The sequence below is a fragment of the Sus scrofa genome, chromosome 5 (assembly GCF_054392235.1).
Source record: "Sus scrofa isolate SSC_HxYL_T2T_F1_AM1 chromosome 5, Sscrofa_HxYL_maternal_Yorkshire_Landrace_v2.0, whole genome shotgun sequence".
In the NCBI taxonomy this organism is placed as follows: Eukaryota; Metazoa; Chordata; class Mammalia; order Artiodactyla; family Suidae; genus Sus; species Sus scrofa.
This window is the reverse complement of record NC_139387.1, coordinates 18,770,301-18,789,098: the sequence shown is the minus strand read 5'-3', so window position 1 is coordinate 18,789,098 and position 18,798 is coordinate 18,770,301. Positions and strand designations below refer to the sequence as shown.

Below are 18,798 nucleotides of genomic sequence, written 5' to 3'. Positions count from 1 at the left end.
TAGGCTGAGATTCAGACTTAGGTCTGTGACTCTAAAGCCCATGCTCTTTTTGCCACATCATGTCACTTTCCTTTCCTTCCTTAGAAGGTATTCACAGAGGGGAAAAAAGAAAATAATTCACATACTTTTCATACATTTATTTCTCGCCTATCTAAATATCCTACAAATATTTAAATGGCGAAGTTTGGTGTAAAACAGGAAAAAAAAGTGTCACTCAGTACTTGGTCTTGTATATCGCTACTAGACTTTGCTTCCCTCAGGAGCAGACTGTACTTAATGGAGTTCTTAAATTTCCAGGCTTTGGAAAAAAAAGAAAAAGACTTGATATTTGAGTCTCAGCTTCTCAACCTGTAAGATTCACAATCCCTGGTCTGTTAAAGGGGAATAGTAACATTAACTCCCTAATAGGTGTATTGGGAGGGTAAGGTAAAATAAAGTTATATATTTAAAACAGGGTAAATGCTCCCAAACGGTAGCTGTTATTACCAAAGGCGGAGACTGTTTTCTACATTTCTTAATTCCTCCCATTAGTTCAGTCAGTCAACAATGAGGGCCCCTTTTTGCATGAAAGGAAATACATGCATGCCATCAAGCCACTGGATGCTAAACAGTGCACTAAACAAAAAGGACGCTAAATTTGATTCCGTAAAGCTAGAAGCATACTATTAAGGTAAGCAAATTGGCTACAGAGCTTGCTTCATCACCTGTGTGTCTCAGAAATTATAGCAACACTGGGAACCAACACTCCTCTGAGAATGTGGAAAGGTTTAATTAAGTATCTTGGCAGGTGTAACAAAAGGAAGTCTGTCTGCTTTGGAGGATAATCTTCTCTCTTCCACAAGGAAGAAAACGCGCAGAAAATTTAAAAAGATGTTCCTTTTCACCAGTTTATAAAGATCTGTTGTTCAAACTCATTATATAAAGAGATAAAGACATGTATAAAAGGGTTCAGGCTCTGCCAATAATCAAGAAAATCTGTAGCAACAAAATTCAGATTATAATTACCTTCTTCTTTTGTTCTTCCCCAGCCACTTATAAAACACTTGGTGTTTCGGTTCAGTTTTTTGAAAACACCAAAAGGTAGACAAATAGGCTGAATATAATCATTATACCTCACTGCTTTTTTTAAATGAAAAAGCGCGATATCATTTACATAAGATTCCGTGTCGAAGTCTGGATGGATAATGATCGCTTTAACCTGGATATTCTTGGTCTGTGGCTGCGTCCCATCTATGTTATTAGTTCCAATCACAGCTCTCCACTTTACAGGATCTCTGAAAGAAAGTAAATGTTCTGATTATAAACATGGTTATTTAAATAAATAGTCTTAATCTCCCACTATTTTTTTTCTCACATTAGATTAAGAACGAAAAAGGTAATCCTACTTTCATGTGACAAAGTTGTATCAAGTCAAACCTAAATTTAATGATGTAAGAAAGGAGAAGATCAATGAGACAGAAAGTCCCAAACAGCTTTCAAGCACGTGAGAATTTAATATATAGTAGCACTTCTCAGCAGCGGACAAATAAATGGTATTGGGACAACTAGCTAACTAGTTTGAAAAGTGAAACAAAATCCCTAAAAAATACCAACCACTAAAATGAACTCCAAATGTATTAAATATTTAAATACACAAATCTTTTAAATAAAAACTTCTTGTCTTTCAGAGATACATAAAGTGATATGTCTGAGATTCCCTTCAGAATAACTGGAGGGCGGGAGTTCCCGTCATGGCTCAGTGGTAATAAACCTGACTAGTACCCAGGAGGATGCGGGTTCAATCCCTGGCCTTGCTCAGTGGGTTAAGGATCCAGCGTTGCAGTGAGCTGCAGTGTAGGCTGGCTGCTGCAGCTCTGATTCAGTCCCTAGCCTGGGAACTTGCATATGCTGCAAGTGCAGCCCTAAAAAGCAAAAAAAAAAAAAAAAAAAAGAGAGAGAGAGAGAAATTGGAGGGGTCGTTGGTGAGGATAAAGATGATTAAGATCAGGCGTGAATGGATGAACTGCAGCTGCATAATACATATGTGGAAATTCACTAAACTATTCCCTCTACTTTTGTAAATTTTTGAAAGAATGAAACATTTGGATATTAAATTAGGATAAATTTAAAAATTAAACCAGCAAGAAAACACAGATGAATATATAACATTGACATGAGAAAGAACTTTATACATTCCAGTGGATTCTATCCCTGTGAAAACACACTTTGTGCCTTTTTGTAATTCTATCTGAGCAACTTGGAACATTCCACTGGACTCCATCTCTGTGAGAAAGGACTTTACAAAGCATGACACTAAATATAAAAGAAGCAACTAATGGATCTTGACAGTCTTTAAAAAGCAAAAAGCAAACAAAAAGCAAACCAAAACCAAGAAATCTTCTGTGTTCAAAAATCAACAATTAAAACCCCGCGTGGTTAATAGTTATTGCATCTGAAACTGGATTCAGAAGGAGAAACGTTTACTTTCTACCCTATTGTTTACAAATGCTGAACTTCCTTTCACCCTTCCACAGAGAGAGAGAGAGAGAGAGAGAGAGAGAGAGAGAGAGAGAGAGAGAGAGAGTGTGTGTGTGTGTGTGTGTGTGTGTGTGTTTGATGACAATGCTCAGTACTTAAAACGTCAAAGGAACAAAGGTACTCATACTTATTGGTTAAAGTATAGCTAGAGGGGCACTTTGGCAACATGTATCAATAGCCTATAAAAGTTGCATTGTGTTTGACACTGCAATTCATTCTACTTCCTAAAATTGATTCCAAAGAAACAAAGAGACTTCTCTATCTTAAAAGTGGACTGGGTAACCTCTAAAAAATTTTTCTTTTCCAAACATACACAATCTCTCTTTTTTAAATTAACTTTTTTCCACTTTGGAGTTCCCTGGTGGCACAGCAGGCTAAGGATCTTGCATTGCCACTGCCATGGCTTGCGTCGCTACTGTGGTGCAGGGTTGATCTTTGCTGGGAACTTATACAGGCTTGCAAACATCATCAAAAAAAATAATAAAAAATTTTTTTCTAGTTTTATTGGTAAATAGTTGACCATACATCGATGTACAAGTTTCAGGTGTACTGCATGTTGGTTTAACATGCATTGTAAAATGATTACCACGATAGGTTTAGTTAACATCCACTCTCTCATATAGATATAATAGAAAAGGAAAGAAAAAAATTCTCCTTGTTTGAGACACTTAGAATCTACTCTGGTTCCTGTATTTCATGCAGCATGTTAACTAGTCATCATGGTGGACGTTACATCCCTCGTCCTTATTTATCTTACGATGCAGGTTTGTACCTTTTGGCCACCTTCCTCCAATATCCCCCTCCCTCCACCCCACAGCTCTGGTAACCACAAATCTCATCTCCTTTTCTCTGAGTTTGGTGGGGATTTTTTGTTTTTATTAGATTCTACTTATAACTGAAATTGTTCAATATATATATTTGTCTTGCTCTGTTTGACTTATTTCACTTAGCATATTGCTTTTAAGTTCCATCTACATTGTTGCAAATGGTAGGACTTCCTCATTTTTATGGCTGAATTTTAAAAACATGCACACTTCTCTACTTCTTTATTTATTCATCCAACAATGGACATTTCCATTATTTCCATGTCTTCGCTATTGTAGAGAATCCTGCTATGAACGTGAAGGTGCAAATATCTTTTCAAGTTTGTGTTTTCATTTCCTTTGGATATATACCCAGAAGTAGAATTGCTGGATTATGTGATAGTACTATTTTTAATTTTTTGATGAACCTCCATACTATTTTCCATAGTACATGTACCAGTTTACTTTCCCGGCAGCAATAACAAGTATTCCCTTTTATCCACATCCATACTAGCATTTGTTATCTCTCTCTTTTCTTTTCTTTTCTTTTTTTTTTTTTTTTGCTTTTTAGGGCTGTACCTGTGGCACATGGAAGTTCCCAGGCTAGGGGTCAAATTGGAGCTGCAGCTGCCGGCCTAAGCCACAGCCACACTGGATCTGAGTCAAATCTGCGACTTATACCATAGCTCACAGCAACACCGGATCCTTAACCCACCGGGCAAGGCCAGGGATCAAACCTGCATACTCACGGATACTAGTCAGGTGAGTAATCTGCTGAGTCACAATGGGAACTCCCTTTCCTATTTTTCTTTGATGATGGCCATTCTAACAGTTGTGAAGTGATATTTCCTTGTGGTTTTAATTTGCATTTCCCTAATGATCAGTAAATTGAGCCTCTTTTTATGTAACTCTTGGCCATTCATATCTTCTTTGGAAAAATACCTATTCAGATCCTTTACTCATTTCAAAAACTGGATTATTGGAGTTCCTGCTGTGGTACAATAGGATGGGCAGCATCTTGGGAGCACTGGGATGCAGGTTTGATCCCAGCCTGGCATAGTGGGATAAGGATCCAGTGTTGCTGCAACTGTGGCTTAAGTCTTGACTGTGGCTCAGATCTGATGCCTGGCCTGGGAGTTCCATTAGCCATGGAGCAGCCAAAAAAGAAAAAGAAAAAAAAATTGGATTATTGGAGTTCCTATTGTTGCTCATTGGTAACGAGCCTGACTAGTATCCATGAGGATGCTGGTTCGGTCCCTGGCCCCGCTCAGTGGGTTAAGCATCTGGTGTTGCCATGAGCTGCAGTATAGGTTGCACATGCAGCTCAGATCCCCTGTTGCTGTGGCTGTGGAGCGGGCCAGCAGCTGCAGCTCCAATTCCTAACCTGGGAACTTCCATATGCCACAGGTGTGGCCCTAAAAGGAAAAAAAAAAAAAAGGACTCTTTATTTTTGCTGTTGAGTTGCATGAGTTCTTTATATATTTTGGGTATTAACCCCTTCCAGCAAATATTTTTCCCCTATGTTGTTTTTTCACTTTGTTCATGGTTTATTATTTTGTGTGGGTTTTTTAGTTTGATTTAATTCCACTTATTTTTTATTTTGTTGCTTGTGCTTTAGGAGTGATTTCCAAAAAAAGCACTACCAAGACCCATGTCAAGGAGGTTTTCTCCCTTTGTTTTCTTCTAGGAGTTTCATGGTTTTGGGTCTTATATTTAAGTTGCTGGTCTATTTTGACTTAATTTTTGTTAATGATGTTAAATAAAGGTCAAGTTTCATTCTTTTGCATGTGAACATCCAGTTTTCCCAGGACCATTTATTGAAAAGACTTTCTTTTCTCCATTGAGTATGCTTGGTTCTACTGTCAATTATTAGTTGACTGTATATGCTTGGGGGTTTTTTTCTGGGCTATCAATTCTGTTCCATTGTCTATTTGTTTTTATGTCAGTACCATACTGTTTTAATTACTATAGCTTTAGTTTTAGCTTGAAATCAAAAAGTGTGACGCCTCTACTTTCTTCTTTCTCAGGATTTATTTGGCTATGCAGGGTCTTTTGTGGTTTCATATAATTTTTAAATTTTATTTTGGCTGCTCTCATGGTATGTGGATATTCCCAGGCCAGGGATCAAACCCGTACCACAGCAGTGATTCAAGCCACTGCAGTGATATCACTGGATCCCTAACCCACTGCCCTACTAGGGAACTACTTATATAAATTTTAGGAGTGTCTTGTCTATTTCTGTTAAAAATTATCATTGGAATCTTGATAGGGATTGTATTGAATCTATGGTAGGCTTTTGACAGTATTAACAGTTGAACAACGTTAATTCTTCCAATCTATGAACACACCTTTCCACTTGCTTGTGTCTTCTTTGATGTCTTTCATAAATGTCTCGCAGTTTTCAGAGTAGAAATCTTTTGTCTTCTTGGTTAAATTTATTATGAAGTATTTTATTATTTTTGATGCTGTTGTAAGGGTAATCAGTGATTTCAGTGATTTTATTTCTTTTTCAGAGAAATCTTTTTTTTTTTTTTTTTTTTTTTTTTTTGTCTTTTTGTCTTTTGTTGTTGTTGCTATTTCTTGGGCCGCTCCTGCGGCATATGGAGGTTCCCAGGCTAGGGGTCGAATCGGAGCTGTAGCCACCGGCCTACGCCAGAGCCACAGCAACGGGATCCAAGCCTCGTCTGCGACCTACACCACAGCTCATGGCAACGCCGGATCGTTAACCCACTGAGCAAGGGCAGGGACCGAACCCGCAACCTCATGGTTCCTAGTCGGATTCGTTAACCACTGCGCCACGACGGGAACTCCCGAGAAATCATTTTTAATGTGTAGAAATGCTACTGATTTTTTCTTCTCTTTTTATGGCCATACCTACGGCATATGGAAGTTCCCAGACTAGGGGTCTAATCAGAGCTGTAGCTGAGGCCTACACCACAACAATGCTGGATCTGAGCCCCATCTGCATACTGTGCTGCAGCTTGTAGTAACGACAGATCCTTAGCCCACTGAATGAGGCCAGGGATTGAACCCACATCTCACAGGCACTATGTTGGGTTCTAAACCTGCTGAGCCACAATGGGAACTCCACTACTGAATTTTTAAATTTTGTATCCTGCAACTGAATTCATTGATTAGTTCCAACAGTTTTTTGGTTAAGTCTTTGGGATTTTCTATATATACAATCATGTCACCTGCAAAGTAGAAACAATTTTACTTCTTCTTTTCTAGTTCGCATTCCTTTTATTTGCCTTATCACTCTAGCTAGGACTTCCAATACTATGTTGAATAGGAGTGGTGAGAGTGGGCACCTTTGTCATATTCCTGATCTTAGAGGAAAAACTTTCAGCCTTTCACCATTGAGCATGATATTAACTGTGAGGTTGTCATATATGGTTTTTATTATGTCCAGATATGTTCCCTCTTTGCCTGATTTGTTAAGTGTTTTATCATTAATAGATGGTGAATTTTGTCAGCCACTTTTTCTGTGGCTCTTGAGATGATCCTGTGATTCTTTTCTTTCATTCTACCGCTATATCACAGTGATTTGCATATACTGAACTATCCTTTCATCCCAGAGATAAATGCCTCTTGACCATGGTAAATGATCCATTTTTACTTCTTTATTTTTGGCTGTGTTCATGGTATGCAAAAGTTCCCAGGCCAGGGATCAAACCTGTGCCACAGCAGCAACCCAAGCTACTGCAGTGACAACACTGGATCCTTAGCCCAGTGTGCTGCAAGAGAGCTCCATGAATAATCCTTTTAATGGGCTGCTGAGTTTTGTTTGCTAGTGTTTCATTGAGAACTTTTTCATAAATATTCATCAAGGATATTGGTCTGTAGTTTTCTATTAGTATCCTTATCCCCCTCTGGTATCACAGTAATGCTAGACCTCGTAAAATGCATTTGGGAGGTTCCTTCCTCTTCAATTTTCTATAAAAGTTCAAAAAGGATTGGTGTTAATTCTTTAAATGTTTGGTAAAATTCACCAAAGAAGCCATGGTCCTGGGCTTTTCTTCTTTGAGAACTTTTTTATTACTGACTCAGTCCCCTTACTAATAATTGATATATGCAGATCTTCTATTTCTCCCTCATTTTTATTAGATTTTATGTTTCTAAGAATTTCCCCCTTACTTCTAGGTTGTCTAGTTTGTTGGTATCTAGTCGTTCCATAGTAGCCTCTTAAATAATTCTTTGTATTTCTGTGGTATACGTTGTAATGTCTCCATTTTCATTTATAACTTTTTGGGGTCCTCTCTCTTTTTTTCCTTCATAAATCTAGCTAAGGGGTTGTCAATTTTATTTATCTTTCCAAAGAACCAACTCTTGGTTTGGTTAATCTTTTATATTGTTCTTCTGTTCTCTATTTCATTTATTGCTGCCCTAATCTTTATTATTTCCTTCCTTCTTAATTGTAGGCTCTTTGTTCTTTTTCTAGTTCCTTAAGGTGTACAGTTAGGTTGTTTATTTTGGATCTTGCTTTTATTTTGGGGGGAGGGAACCACACCTGTGGTATGCAGAAGTTCCTGGGCCAGGGATTTAACCCATGCCACAGCAGTGACATCATCAGGTTCTTAACCGACTGTGCCACCACAGAATTCCTTGCTTCTTTTATTTTATTGAAGTATAGCTGACTTTCAATGCTCTGTTAACTTCTGCTGGAAAGCAAAGTGATTCAGTTATACATATACATACATTCTTTTTCATTATGGTTATCACAAGATGTTGAATATAGTTTCCTGTGCTATACAGTAGGACCTTATTGTTCATCCATATTCTTCTTAGCAAGAACTTTTATTCCTAGGAACTCCCCTCTTAGAACTGCTTCTGCTGTGTCTCATAAGTCCTATTATATTGTGTTTCCAGTTTTTGTTGGTCTCAAGATACTTTTTTTTTTTTTTTTGTCTTTTCTAGGGCCCTCCCACGGCATGTGGAGGTTCCCAGGCTAGGGGTTTAATTGGAGCTGTAGCCACCGGCCTACACCAGAGCCACAGCAATGTGGGATCTGAGCCGTGTCTGCAACCTACACCACAGTTCACGGCAATGCCAGATCCTTAACCCACTGAGCAAGGCCAGGGATCAAACCTGCAACTTCATGGTTCCTAGTCAGATTTGTTAACCACTGCACCACGAGGGGAACTCCAAGATACTTTTAAATTTCCCTTTTATTTTTATTTTTTTAAGGCTATACCTGCAGCATTTGGAAGTTCCCTGGCTAGGGGTCAAATAGAGCTACAGTTGCCAGCCTATGCCACAGCCACACCAATGAAAGATCCAAGCCACGTCTGCAACCTACACCACAGCTCACAGCAACACTGGATCCTTAACCCACTAAGCAAGGCCAGGGATCAAATCCACATCCTCATGGATACTAGTTGGGTTTGTAACCCACTGAGCCACAATGGGAACTCCATTTTCCTCTTTTTATTGATTTCTACTTTCATGCCATTGTGGTCTGAGAAGATCTCAGCTGATTTCAATCTTCTTGAATTTGCTAAGATTTGTTTTGTGGCCTAATATATGGTCTATCCTAGAAAATATTCCATGTGCCCTTGAGAAGAATGTATAATCTGCTGTTGTTGGTTAGAACATTCTAGATGTGTCTCTGAAATTCACCATGATCTATAGCATTGTTTAAATCTACTGTTTCCTTATTGATTCTCTATCTGGATGATCTATCCATTGTTAAGAGTGGGATATTAAAGTCCCTAATTATTATTGTATTGCTGTTTATTTCTCTTTCTGTTAGTTTTTGCTTTATATATTTAAGTGCTCCAGTGATGGATGCATAAATATTTACAATTATCATATCTTCTTGATGGATTGATCCCTTTATTATTGCATAATGACCTCTTTTTACAATTTTATGTATAAAGTCTGTTTTGTCTTAACACAAGTATAACTACCCCTGATTTTGGTGGTGGTGGGGTAATGATGTGTGCCTTTAAAGATAAAGTGAGCCCCTTGTAGGCAGCATGTTGTTGGATAAAGACTTTCCTGAACATACAAAAGCTGAGAGATTTCGTTACCACTAGATTATCCTTGCAAGAAATGCTAAAGGAAGTTCTTTGAGTGAAAGGACACTCCTTAACATCATAAAAACATAAAAAGGTAGTACAAAACTCACTGGTAGTGGTGTGTGTGTGTGTGTGTAGTCAAAGTTAGATTCTGTAATTTGGTAACAGTGGTGCGTAATTCACTTACAACTTCAGTTTAAAAATTTAAAGAAATTGAGGATTCCCTTGTGGCACTGCAGGTTAAGGATCTTGAGTTGCTGTTGTGGCACAGGTTCAATCTCTGGCCTAATAATATCCACATGCTGCAGGTGCAGCCAAAAAAAAGAAAAAGAAGTTAAAGAAATTAATACAGTAAAAATAACCATAACTATAAACAGTCCATCACAAAATATTAGAAATATGTAAACTGTAACAGCAATAATCTAAAATGTGAGGTAGATACCATGTGATATTACTTATATCTGAAATCTAATATACAGCACAAACAAACCTTTCCACAGAAAAAATCATGGACATGGAGAACAGACTTGTGGTTGCCGAGGGGGAGGGGGAGGGAGTGGGATGGACTGGGAATTTTGGGTTAATAGTTGCAAACTACTGCCTTTGGAATGGTTAAGCAATGAGATCCTGCTGTATAGCAGTGGGAACTATATCTAGTCACTTATGATGGAACATGATAATGTGAGAAAAAGAATGCATATATGGGGGTTCCCGTCATGGTTAACAAATCCAACTAGGAACCATGAGGTTGTGGGTTCGATCCCTGGCCTTGCTCAGTGGGTTAAGGATCCGGAGTTGCCGTGAGCTGTGGTGTAGGTTGCAGACATGGCTCGGATCCTGCATTGCTGTGACTCTGGTGTAGGCCAGAGGCTACATCTCCGATTTGACCCCTAGCCTGGGAAGCTCCATATGCTGCGGGAGCAGCCCAAGAAATGGCAAAAAGGCAAAAAGGCAAAAAAAAAAAAAAAAAAAAAAAAAAGAATGTATATTTGTACGTGTGACTGGGTTACCTTGCTGTACAGTAGAAAATTGACAGAACACTGTAAACCAGCTATAATGGAAAAAAATAAAAATCATTAAATAAAAAAAAATGTGAGGTAGAGAAGAAGTACAGGTGTAAAGTTTAGGAATTCTATTGAAATTAAGTTGTTAAAAGCTTAAAATAGGGTGTTATAATTTTAAGATCATTTATGTAAGCTTCTTGATAAACTCAAGGAAAAAAACGTACAATTATATGAGAGAACATGATAAAGAAGTCAGAGCACACTAATACAAAAAGACATGGAAACACAAAAAAGACAGCAGGGTAGGGAGCAAGGGATCTACAAGACAACCAGAAAACAGTAAGTCCTTACCCTTCAACAATTACTTCAAATGTAAACAGATTAAATTCTTCAATCAAAAGACATAGAATGCCTGAATCAATTTATATTACTTCAATTTATATTCATACCACAAGATTAAATAACAGGTTATATACACTGAAAATACAAAACACTACTGAAAGAAATTTAAAAAGACATAAATAAATGAAAAGATACACCTTGTTCATGGATTGGAAGACTTAATAAATTGTTAACATGATAGTACTACCCAAAATGATCTATAGATTCAATGTAATATCTGTAAAAATTCCAAATTTTTTTAAGACCACACCTGCAGCATATGGAAGTTCTCAGGCAAGGGGTCAAATTGGAGCTGCAGCTGCCAACCTATACCACAGCCACAGCAAATGCCAGATCTGAGCCACATCTGCGACCTACACCACAGCTCACAGCACCTCTAGATCCTTAACCCACTGAGCAGGGCCAGGGATCAAACTTGCATCGTCATGGATTCTAGTCAGGTTCATTACAGCTGAGCCACAATGGGAACTCCCTCCAATGATGTTTTTGCAGAAGTAAAAACCCATCCTAAAATTCATGTGGAATATCAAAAGGCTGCAAATAGCCAAAATAATCTTGAAAAATAGGAATGAAGTTGGAGGACCACACTTTCTGCCGTGAGCTGTGGTGTAGGTCACAGATGTGGCTCGGATTTGGCATGGCTGTGGCTGTGTTGTAGGCCGGCAGCTGCAGCTCTGATTTGACCCCTAGCCTGGGAATTTCCCCATGCTGCAAGTGTGGCCCTAAAATGGAAAAAATATGTGTAGTTTTAAGGAGAGCACTGACCCACTGTGCAGAATGTTCCAGAGATGAAAAAGGATGTAGACTGGGTAGAGGACACTGGATTCGGCACGGAGGTGGGTCTTTAATAGAGGGTACTGGCCTCAGAGATCAGACTACGAATGAGGTTTTATGAGTCAATGCAGATGAAGCAAAAGGGAGTCTTTCTAGGAAGAGTCTCACAGTGAAGGGAAGAACAGAAACACGGAGGGTTTGTTAAATAACAATCAGGTGACTTAACCATGTTTGAAGGGTGTAGGGAAGAAGTAAGAGGAAAATATTGAAAAATACTAAAGAGACAGTGAGGTATAATGAAACAGCATAGATTTGAGACTAGGTTTAAATCAACAGGTTGCCACTTTACAGCAATGTGATCTTGACAAGTTACCAAATCTCTCTGATCTCTGGATTCCTCAAGTGCAAAACAGAGATAATAGTTATCTCAGAGGGCCACTGGGAGGGCTTTTTAAAAAATACAGAATTATGTGCAGCATCCTTAGACAGGACCTAATCTCAGAGCAGCTCTTTGATAAATGGTTGTTATAAGAAGGAATAAGACGTAACTGATGCTGCAAGGGTTAGGAAGTGAGGACGAATAGAAAGTGGCAGAGGCTTCAGAAACTCCTGAAAAATAGAGATGTATTGCCCCTGTAATGTGTACTTTCTCAGCACCTCGCCTGGTCCCTAGTATATAACCCATATTTAGCAAGTGTTTGTTGAGTAAAGGAGTAAAAATATCATTAAGATTTAATGTTGAGAACTGTTAAGTGCCATATGAACATTAGCTTCAAATGCTTGGAAGATGAATGAGGTTTAATATATATGGCGTCAGAAGGCAGAATGAAAACCTGGACACTTTGTTCAACACAAGGCAAAGCCTTCTAAGAATTAAAGTTGTTCAAAACTGAAATGCGATATTTCCCAAGGCAGCAGTTCATCATCACAAGAGGTGTTTCAAGCAGAGAGATAAATGCTATAATTACGGTCATGTGTGGGGACTTTCATTCTGACACACCTGGACATGACCTCTGATTTTGCTGCTTTCCAGCCAGGATCTCCCTACAGCAAAGAGTGGCCGTGAAGAGCAGTGAAAATTATGTGTGAAAAAATACCTGACTCATTACACTGAAGTAATAATTGTTTCAGACTACAGATCCCTTTACTTCAGTATTTGAAGAAGGATTCATATACAGGACAGAGGTTTAAAATACCTCGTTGAACTCTTAAGATTCTATGGCATTATTTTTTTTTAATGGCATTATTTTAAAGCTATGTTATTTGGAGTTCCCGTCATGGCGCAGTGGAAACGAATCTGACTAGGAACCATGAGGTTGTGGGTTCGGTCCCTGGCCTCGCTCAGTGGGTTAAGGATCTGGTGTTGCCGTGAGCCTGTGGTGTAGGTTGCAGACGTGGCTCGGATCTGGTGTTGCTGTGGCTGTGGTGTAGGCAGGCGGCAACAGCTCCAATTAGACCCCTAGCCTAGACACTTCCATATGCCGTGGGTACAGCCCCCAAAAGACAAAAAACAAAAACAAAAAACTGTATTATTTGACCAAGGTGATATTATCAAGTAGGTTCTGGAACCTTAATTAAAGCCACTGCATCACAAAGTGTCAGAGGAGGAGGAGTTGGATACAGGTCTCCCCACTCCAAATGCACTGTTCTTCCCACCGTGTCAAAGGAACAGATCAGTAAAGGCACAATGTCAGGACTTAGTAGGTGAGAAGAGCTTTTCCAACGACCTTCAAACCATACCAAGCAGGCTTTTCCTCCCTTGCTTTAAGGTTTGAAAGCTGTTGCAAGCAGTTTTTAAGGAGAGCATGTTAGAAAAGAGTTGTCAGACAGCCATACCTGAAAGAACAAAATTGATTTCTAACTGTGAAACTTTTTTCTACATCTTTTTCTGTACCCTTGGGTTTATACATTAAGAGCTTCCCATTTTTCTGATCTCTATTCCTCAGGAGGCCAAGTTATGGAATTGAAATGCATATTTTTAAAATGTGGTATACAGAGTAAAAGATTGAAACTTTATGTCATCAGGCCAGTTACCCTCAGCTGAATTTTGAAGTTGTTGTTAGCTCATCTTAAAGACTTTCCTTCTTCTCCAAGACAACTCTTAAAAATTAGAGACTAAACGGGGACTGTATGACAGTTACCGTGGTTTTCAAAAGTATTTATCTTAGAGCTTCATTTTAAATCTTAGGAAGTTCATAAAGTTCTTTTCTAACTGTGGTAAATCCTATTTCTCCAAGACTGATATTATCGAAAGACTCGATAAATATTTATTATGTCTCTTATAAAGTAGGATGACTCCTATATTAGTACCAGAAATTCAAAATAAAACATGTAGTCCTTGTCTTCAAAGATCTCATGATCTAATAATGAGAAAGACAAACACATGATTACAATATAATAATTTTTAAAGTTAAAAGAAAAGCTTCATTATTTAAAGCAAGAGCTGACAAACTACAACCCACAGGCCACATCTGGCCTGTCTCTTGTTTTTATACATCCCATGAAAAAAGTATGTTTTTTTCACACTTTTAAATTGTTTGAGAAAACCCAAAATAACAAAATAGGATTTTGTTCAGATTCCGCTGTTCATAAATAAACTTTTATTGGATGACAGCACACTCATTCAGTTATATATTATCTGTGGCCGCTGTGGTTCTACTGTGGTAGAACTGAGTTAGTTGTTACAGAGACCATAGGTTTCTGCAAAGCCTAAAGTATTTTACTGTCTTTACCAATAATGTTTTTTGACCTCTGACTTAAAGGATTTATTTCAATAAATGTTCAGTGCACTATTCAGTATCATGGCCACTTGCAATTACATGGCTTAACTGAACATGGCTAAAGTCAGGTGGTCCTCTACCACTTCAAAATAAGAGAATAAAATAGAAATTATGTTCTGAATACATACCTACTGTCCTTAGTGCAGTGGGCAGCTGTGAGGACCCATCTATGTTTCACTAAGCTTCCGGCACAGACATGAATAAGAAATCTGCCAGATTGAATCTGCAAGCTAACTATCCATGGCCATGCACCAATTCGGGCTTCTGTGCCCCCTACAACCCGAGACCCCTTGAATGTATCCGCAAGTGGTGCTGATCCACAATCTAAAAATTAAAATGATATATTATTTAGACAATATTATATGTATTACTTCCTAATCTTAAAAATTAATCATTAAGATTAGTGATACATATAATGCATGCAATCCTAATAATTCTATGTGTTACTTCTTAATCTTAGATTACATTAATCCTAATCTTTCATTCATCTTTGAAATTCCCATCTAAAAAACTGATAAAGCAAGCAGGATACCTAAGCTGTGCCCATATTTTGGAAAAAAAAAAAATCTTAAAGAGTTAAGACAAACATGCCTTAATTGATTACTTACAAATAGACATTACATCCAACACAATTCATTAATTTTAAAACTCTACTCCTGAGAAATGTAACAATGAGGCAAGTTTCTTTGGTCAGGTATCATATTTTTCCCTGTGTGAAATGGCGATTAAAAGAGCCTGGGACTGGTGGATCAAGAGCGTTAAGTTCTCATACTTGCCGTTAAAGTTGGGTTAATTTTTCTCAACTGTAGTATAGAAAAGTCACCTATTAGCCCTTTTAGCTCTGAGTGCCAATGAATTATTAATCTGTAAAATGGGAATGACAGACCCCAGAATGTTCTGAGGAGCATATACAGATGCACCAGTGTATGGCTTTTTTTTTTTCCTTCTAAACAATTAGCATTACTACTAGTCATCATTGTAATTGGACTACTTGGGTCCGTACATTTTTAAAGGCAGTTGGAAAAGCAGAAGAGGAGGGCCCCCAATTCAAACACCACCGAAGTGGGAGAAAGGCAAGGGAGACGGTCCAGAGAGAAGAAGGAACAGATACTGCCCTCTGTGTCCAACTCTCCCTCTTCCTGGCCCTGCTGCACCTTCTGCGGCCTGGGCCTCCTACTCACAGCCTCAGGCCACCGGGGATGACGGGTCTGTTCCCACGAGGAGCCACGCCTACTCCTTTCTGAGAGCGCGTCGTGATTTGAGTAGATGAGAGAGCTCCCCAGGAACAGCAGCAGGGCGCCCGGGAGCCCCAGCCCCATTTTGGAACATCCGGCGGGCAAGATGGCGGCAGGCATTTCCGGCCCCGCTTCCCGGTGGCCGCGTGGGCCCTCGGCCTGGGGCGGCCGGGGCTCCGAGATGTGCGAGGTGGGACGGCGGAGGCCAGTGTGCGGGACGTGCGCATGCGTGGGGGGGGGGCGGGGAACACGCGCGCCAAGTAGGGGAGGCGCAGGCGGGGAGCCCTGCCAGGCTGGCAGAGTTGCCCGGATGAGTCACTCAGTCCTTCATCCACCCCTCATTGGTCTCCTGGTTATGGGATATGTGAAGCTTCTTGCCCTCAGGCAGGATCTGTTGAACTCAAGGGAGTTGAGTTCAACTCAAGTCTCTGGCGAGACCTTCCCAAGCCGGAGCTACACGCCGAGATAGTGCAGGAGGACGGTAGTGTGGTCCACGCACTGGAACCGCTGGAGCGCGCTCCTGGTTCTGACGTCCAGGGCCAGGAAGGCTTCCAGAAGAGCATCTGCAGTGGGTAAGCTGGGGAGGGGAGACAAGGTGAAGGCCAAGGAAATGCACAAGTGGAGGTTTGAGGAGTTCCCTTCATGGCTCAGTGGTGAACAAACCCAAGTGGTGTCCATGAGGATGTAGGTTTGATCTCCAGACTTGCTCAGTGGGTTAAGGATCCCGGCATGGCCGTGAGCTGTGGTGTAGGTCACAGACGCGGGTCGGATCTGGTGTTGCTGTGGTATAGGCCAGCAGCTGCAGCTCCTATTCCACACCTAGCCTGGGAACCTCTATATGCGGCGGGTACAGTCCTAAAAAGACAGAAGACAAAAAAAGTTGGAATTTGAGACAATATGGCCATCGAGGGAGCCTAAATTCTGTAACCCACGTTGATCTCATTATGAATTGTTTTGTGGTAGTTTGCCTTCATCCGTTCACCTCAGGGTCGCCTGATAAAATCACGTTTAAAGACCTGCAAGTTTTAGGACAAAGCCTGACTGGCGGTAATTGCACCCCACCCCCACCCTACACACAGGCACACACACAGTCACTTCAGTCCCTAGCCTGAGAGCCGCGTTATTCCTTGTGCCATCAAAACCCTTGACGTTATAAACACTGTGGGAAGAGAATGCAGATAAATGGCTCTGCTTAATAGACCCCTGAACACGTAGGTATTACCCTCACACTGCCCTTTTGCCACAGACCAAAATTTCGTGGAAGTGTCATATCATGGGATGTTTTTAAAACATCCTGACCCAGAGAACTTTACCACTTGGCTTACAGAGAAAATCAGGGATAATTCACTTGAGGAACAAAGAGGCCTCATGGGAATTCAGACCCAAGGGAGTGGGTGGGTTGTGGCCTGGGCTCCCTGCCAGAGGGGAATGTGGCCTGGGCCTACATAGACGAGGAAGATCAAGGAGATATGAAGACAGAGGAGGCAAAGCCATGGTTCTATATCCATGCACATTTCTCCAGAGAAACAGAACCAATAGGAGATGCAGAAGTGGAGATTTTTTAATGGCAATTATCTCACACAGTTCTAGAGGCTAGGATGGTCCTTGATGTGCCATCCACATGCTGGAGATCTAGGAAAACCAGGGCTATAATTCAGCCTCAGCCCAAAGGCCAGGAGCTCTGATGGTGGGCGGGCAGGAGAGAGGAACTCAAGAAGAAAGAGGAAGAAGTTGCCCTTCCTCTACGTTTTGGGGACCTCAGTGGATTGAGTTGGATCGTGTCCACCCACACTGGTGAGAGCAGATCTTTTACTCGGTCTACTAGTTCAGATGCTCATCTCGTTCAGAAACCCACGCACCCACACCCACACCCAGAAGGAATATTTTTCCAGCTCTCTGGGCATCCCTTAGATCTCTCAAGTGGACACATAAAATTAACCACCCCAGTAATCATAATACAATATGTATATATTATTTTATTTTATTTTTACTCTCTTCTGTTAAAAATGTTGATCAGGATATACAAGAAAAAAAAAAAGAAAAACCTACGTTGAATGCTTCTTTCCGGTTTTGTGTTTGATTTGATTCCGTTTTGAGTCCAGGATCAACATGTAAGGACCCTTCTTCCCTTTAGCAGAACCACTTACTATGATTTTGGAAACGCAGTAGTAGGCCTGGAGCCTGTTTCACACTTTCAGGTATAAGTATGCTCAGCATAATGAAGAGAAAATTTGCACTATGCAAAGGAAGAGAGAGGAAAGAAGCAGGCAGCTCAGCAATGTGGCAGAAAGCCAGGCCTGAGCCGAAAGGTATTTGCGAGAGTTTCACTGCGGTGTGTTGACCCAGGGTTTTTAAGAACAGCCGTGTGTGGTGTTTGGTTTTAAATTATTGTATCACTGCCATCTTGAGTTGTGCTAAGGGTTACCTTTGTTAACCAGACTCCTGCAGTAACAGGAGCACAGTGTGGGCTGTGGCAGTCAGGGAGGTTGGTCACATGGTGTGGAATAAAAATAGGGGTCAGCAAAAGGACAGCGCCTTGCTCATATCCTCTGTGGTTGTCATGGTTGGAAGCATTAAATCAAAGGAGGCTATTGGTTGAAGCTTGCAGGTGGTGGTAGCAAGTGGAAAGAGAATAGAAGCTCAGGGCTGAGCTGAAATCAGTGGGAGGGAGGCCAGTGGTGTTGGAGAAACAAGATGCAGCATGAACTGACCCACGGGCAGGACCGGAAACACATTTCTGGTTCCCCAAAGAGTTTAGTGAAAGATGATGCTTGAAAGGGGAGAGGCGCAGTTGGGGTATGCTTCTCTGATGGGATGGGGGATGTGATCAGATTGGGTATGGCTTTGTGAGCAGGGCAGGATGCTGAGGCAGATAACAGAGATTCAACAGATGTCTTTTACAGATCCTGAAGCAGGTGCATGCAGCCAAGTCATGACAGGGCAATGAAAAATGCAGTGGGCCAGGACATGCAAAGGTCCTGGGCCTGGATTTCCTCTGCTTTTTCAAGGTCTTCCATCTTCTCATCTGCTTTTTCACTTCCTTTCTTTGTGGGATCATTCCATTCAGCAGACAAATATCCTCTGGTGTGGCAGGCAGCTTCCACAGTGGCCTCTAATTAGCCCTGTCTCTTGGTAGTCACACCCCGTTAGTCCCCTAACCTCCCCTTTTTAGGGCTGCACCCAGGGCATATGGAGGTTCTCAGGCTAGGGATTGAATTGGAGCTGCAGCTGCTGGCCTCCACCACAGCTCCCAGCAGGCCAGA

At 40.6% G+C, this 18,798-nt stretch overlaps 1 protein-coding gene and 1 long non-coding RNA gene across 6 annotated transcripts in view; one reads left to right on the top strand and one right to left on the bottom strand.

Annotated features, from left to right (window-relative positions):
* Window positions 1-15,658, bottom strand: part of TMPRSS12 (transmembrane serine protease 12) — a 28,609-nt gene extending 12,951 nt beyond the window's left edge. The window contains exons 1-3 of the mRNA XM_084955685.1: window positions 15,412-15,658; window positions 14,429-14,624; window positions 1,006-1,274 (exon numbers count right to left, since the gene is read on the bottom strand). Coding sequence (XP_084811811.1) covers window positions 1,006-1,274; window positions 14,429-14,624; window positions 15,412-15,655 — 709 coding nt within the window. The 5' untranslated portion in view covers window positions 15,656-15,658. The remainder of the gene's footprint in view (window positions 1-1,005; window positions 1,275-14,428; window positions 14,625-15,411) is intronic.
* Window positions 1-18,798, top strand: part of LOC146403179 (uncharacterized) — a 132,480-nt gene that overhangs the window by 38,203 nt on the left and 75,479 nt on the right. The window lies entirely within an intron of this gene.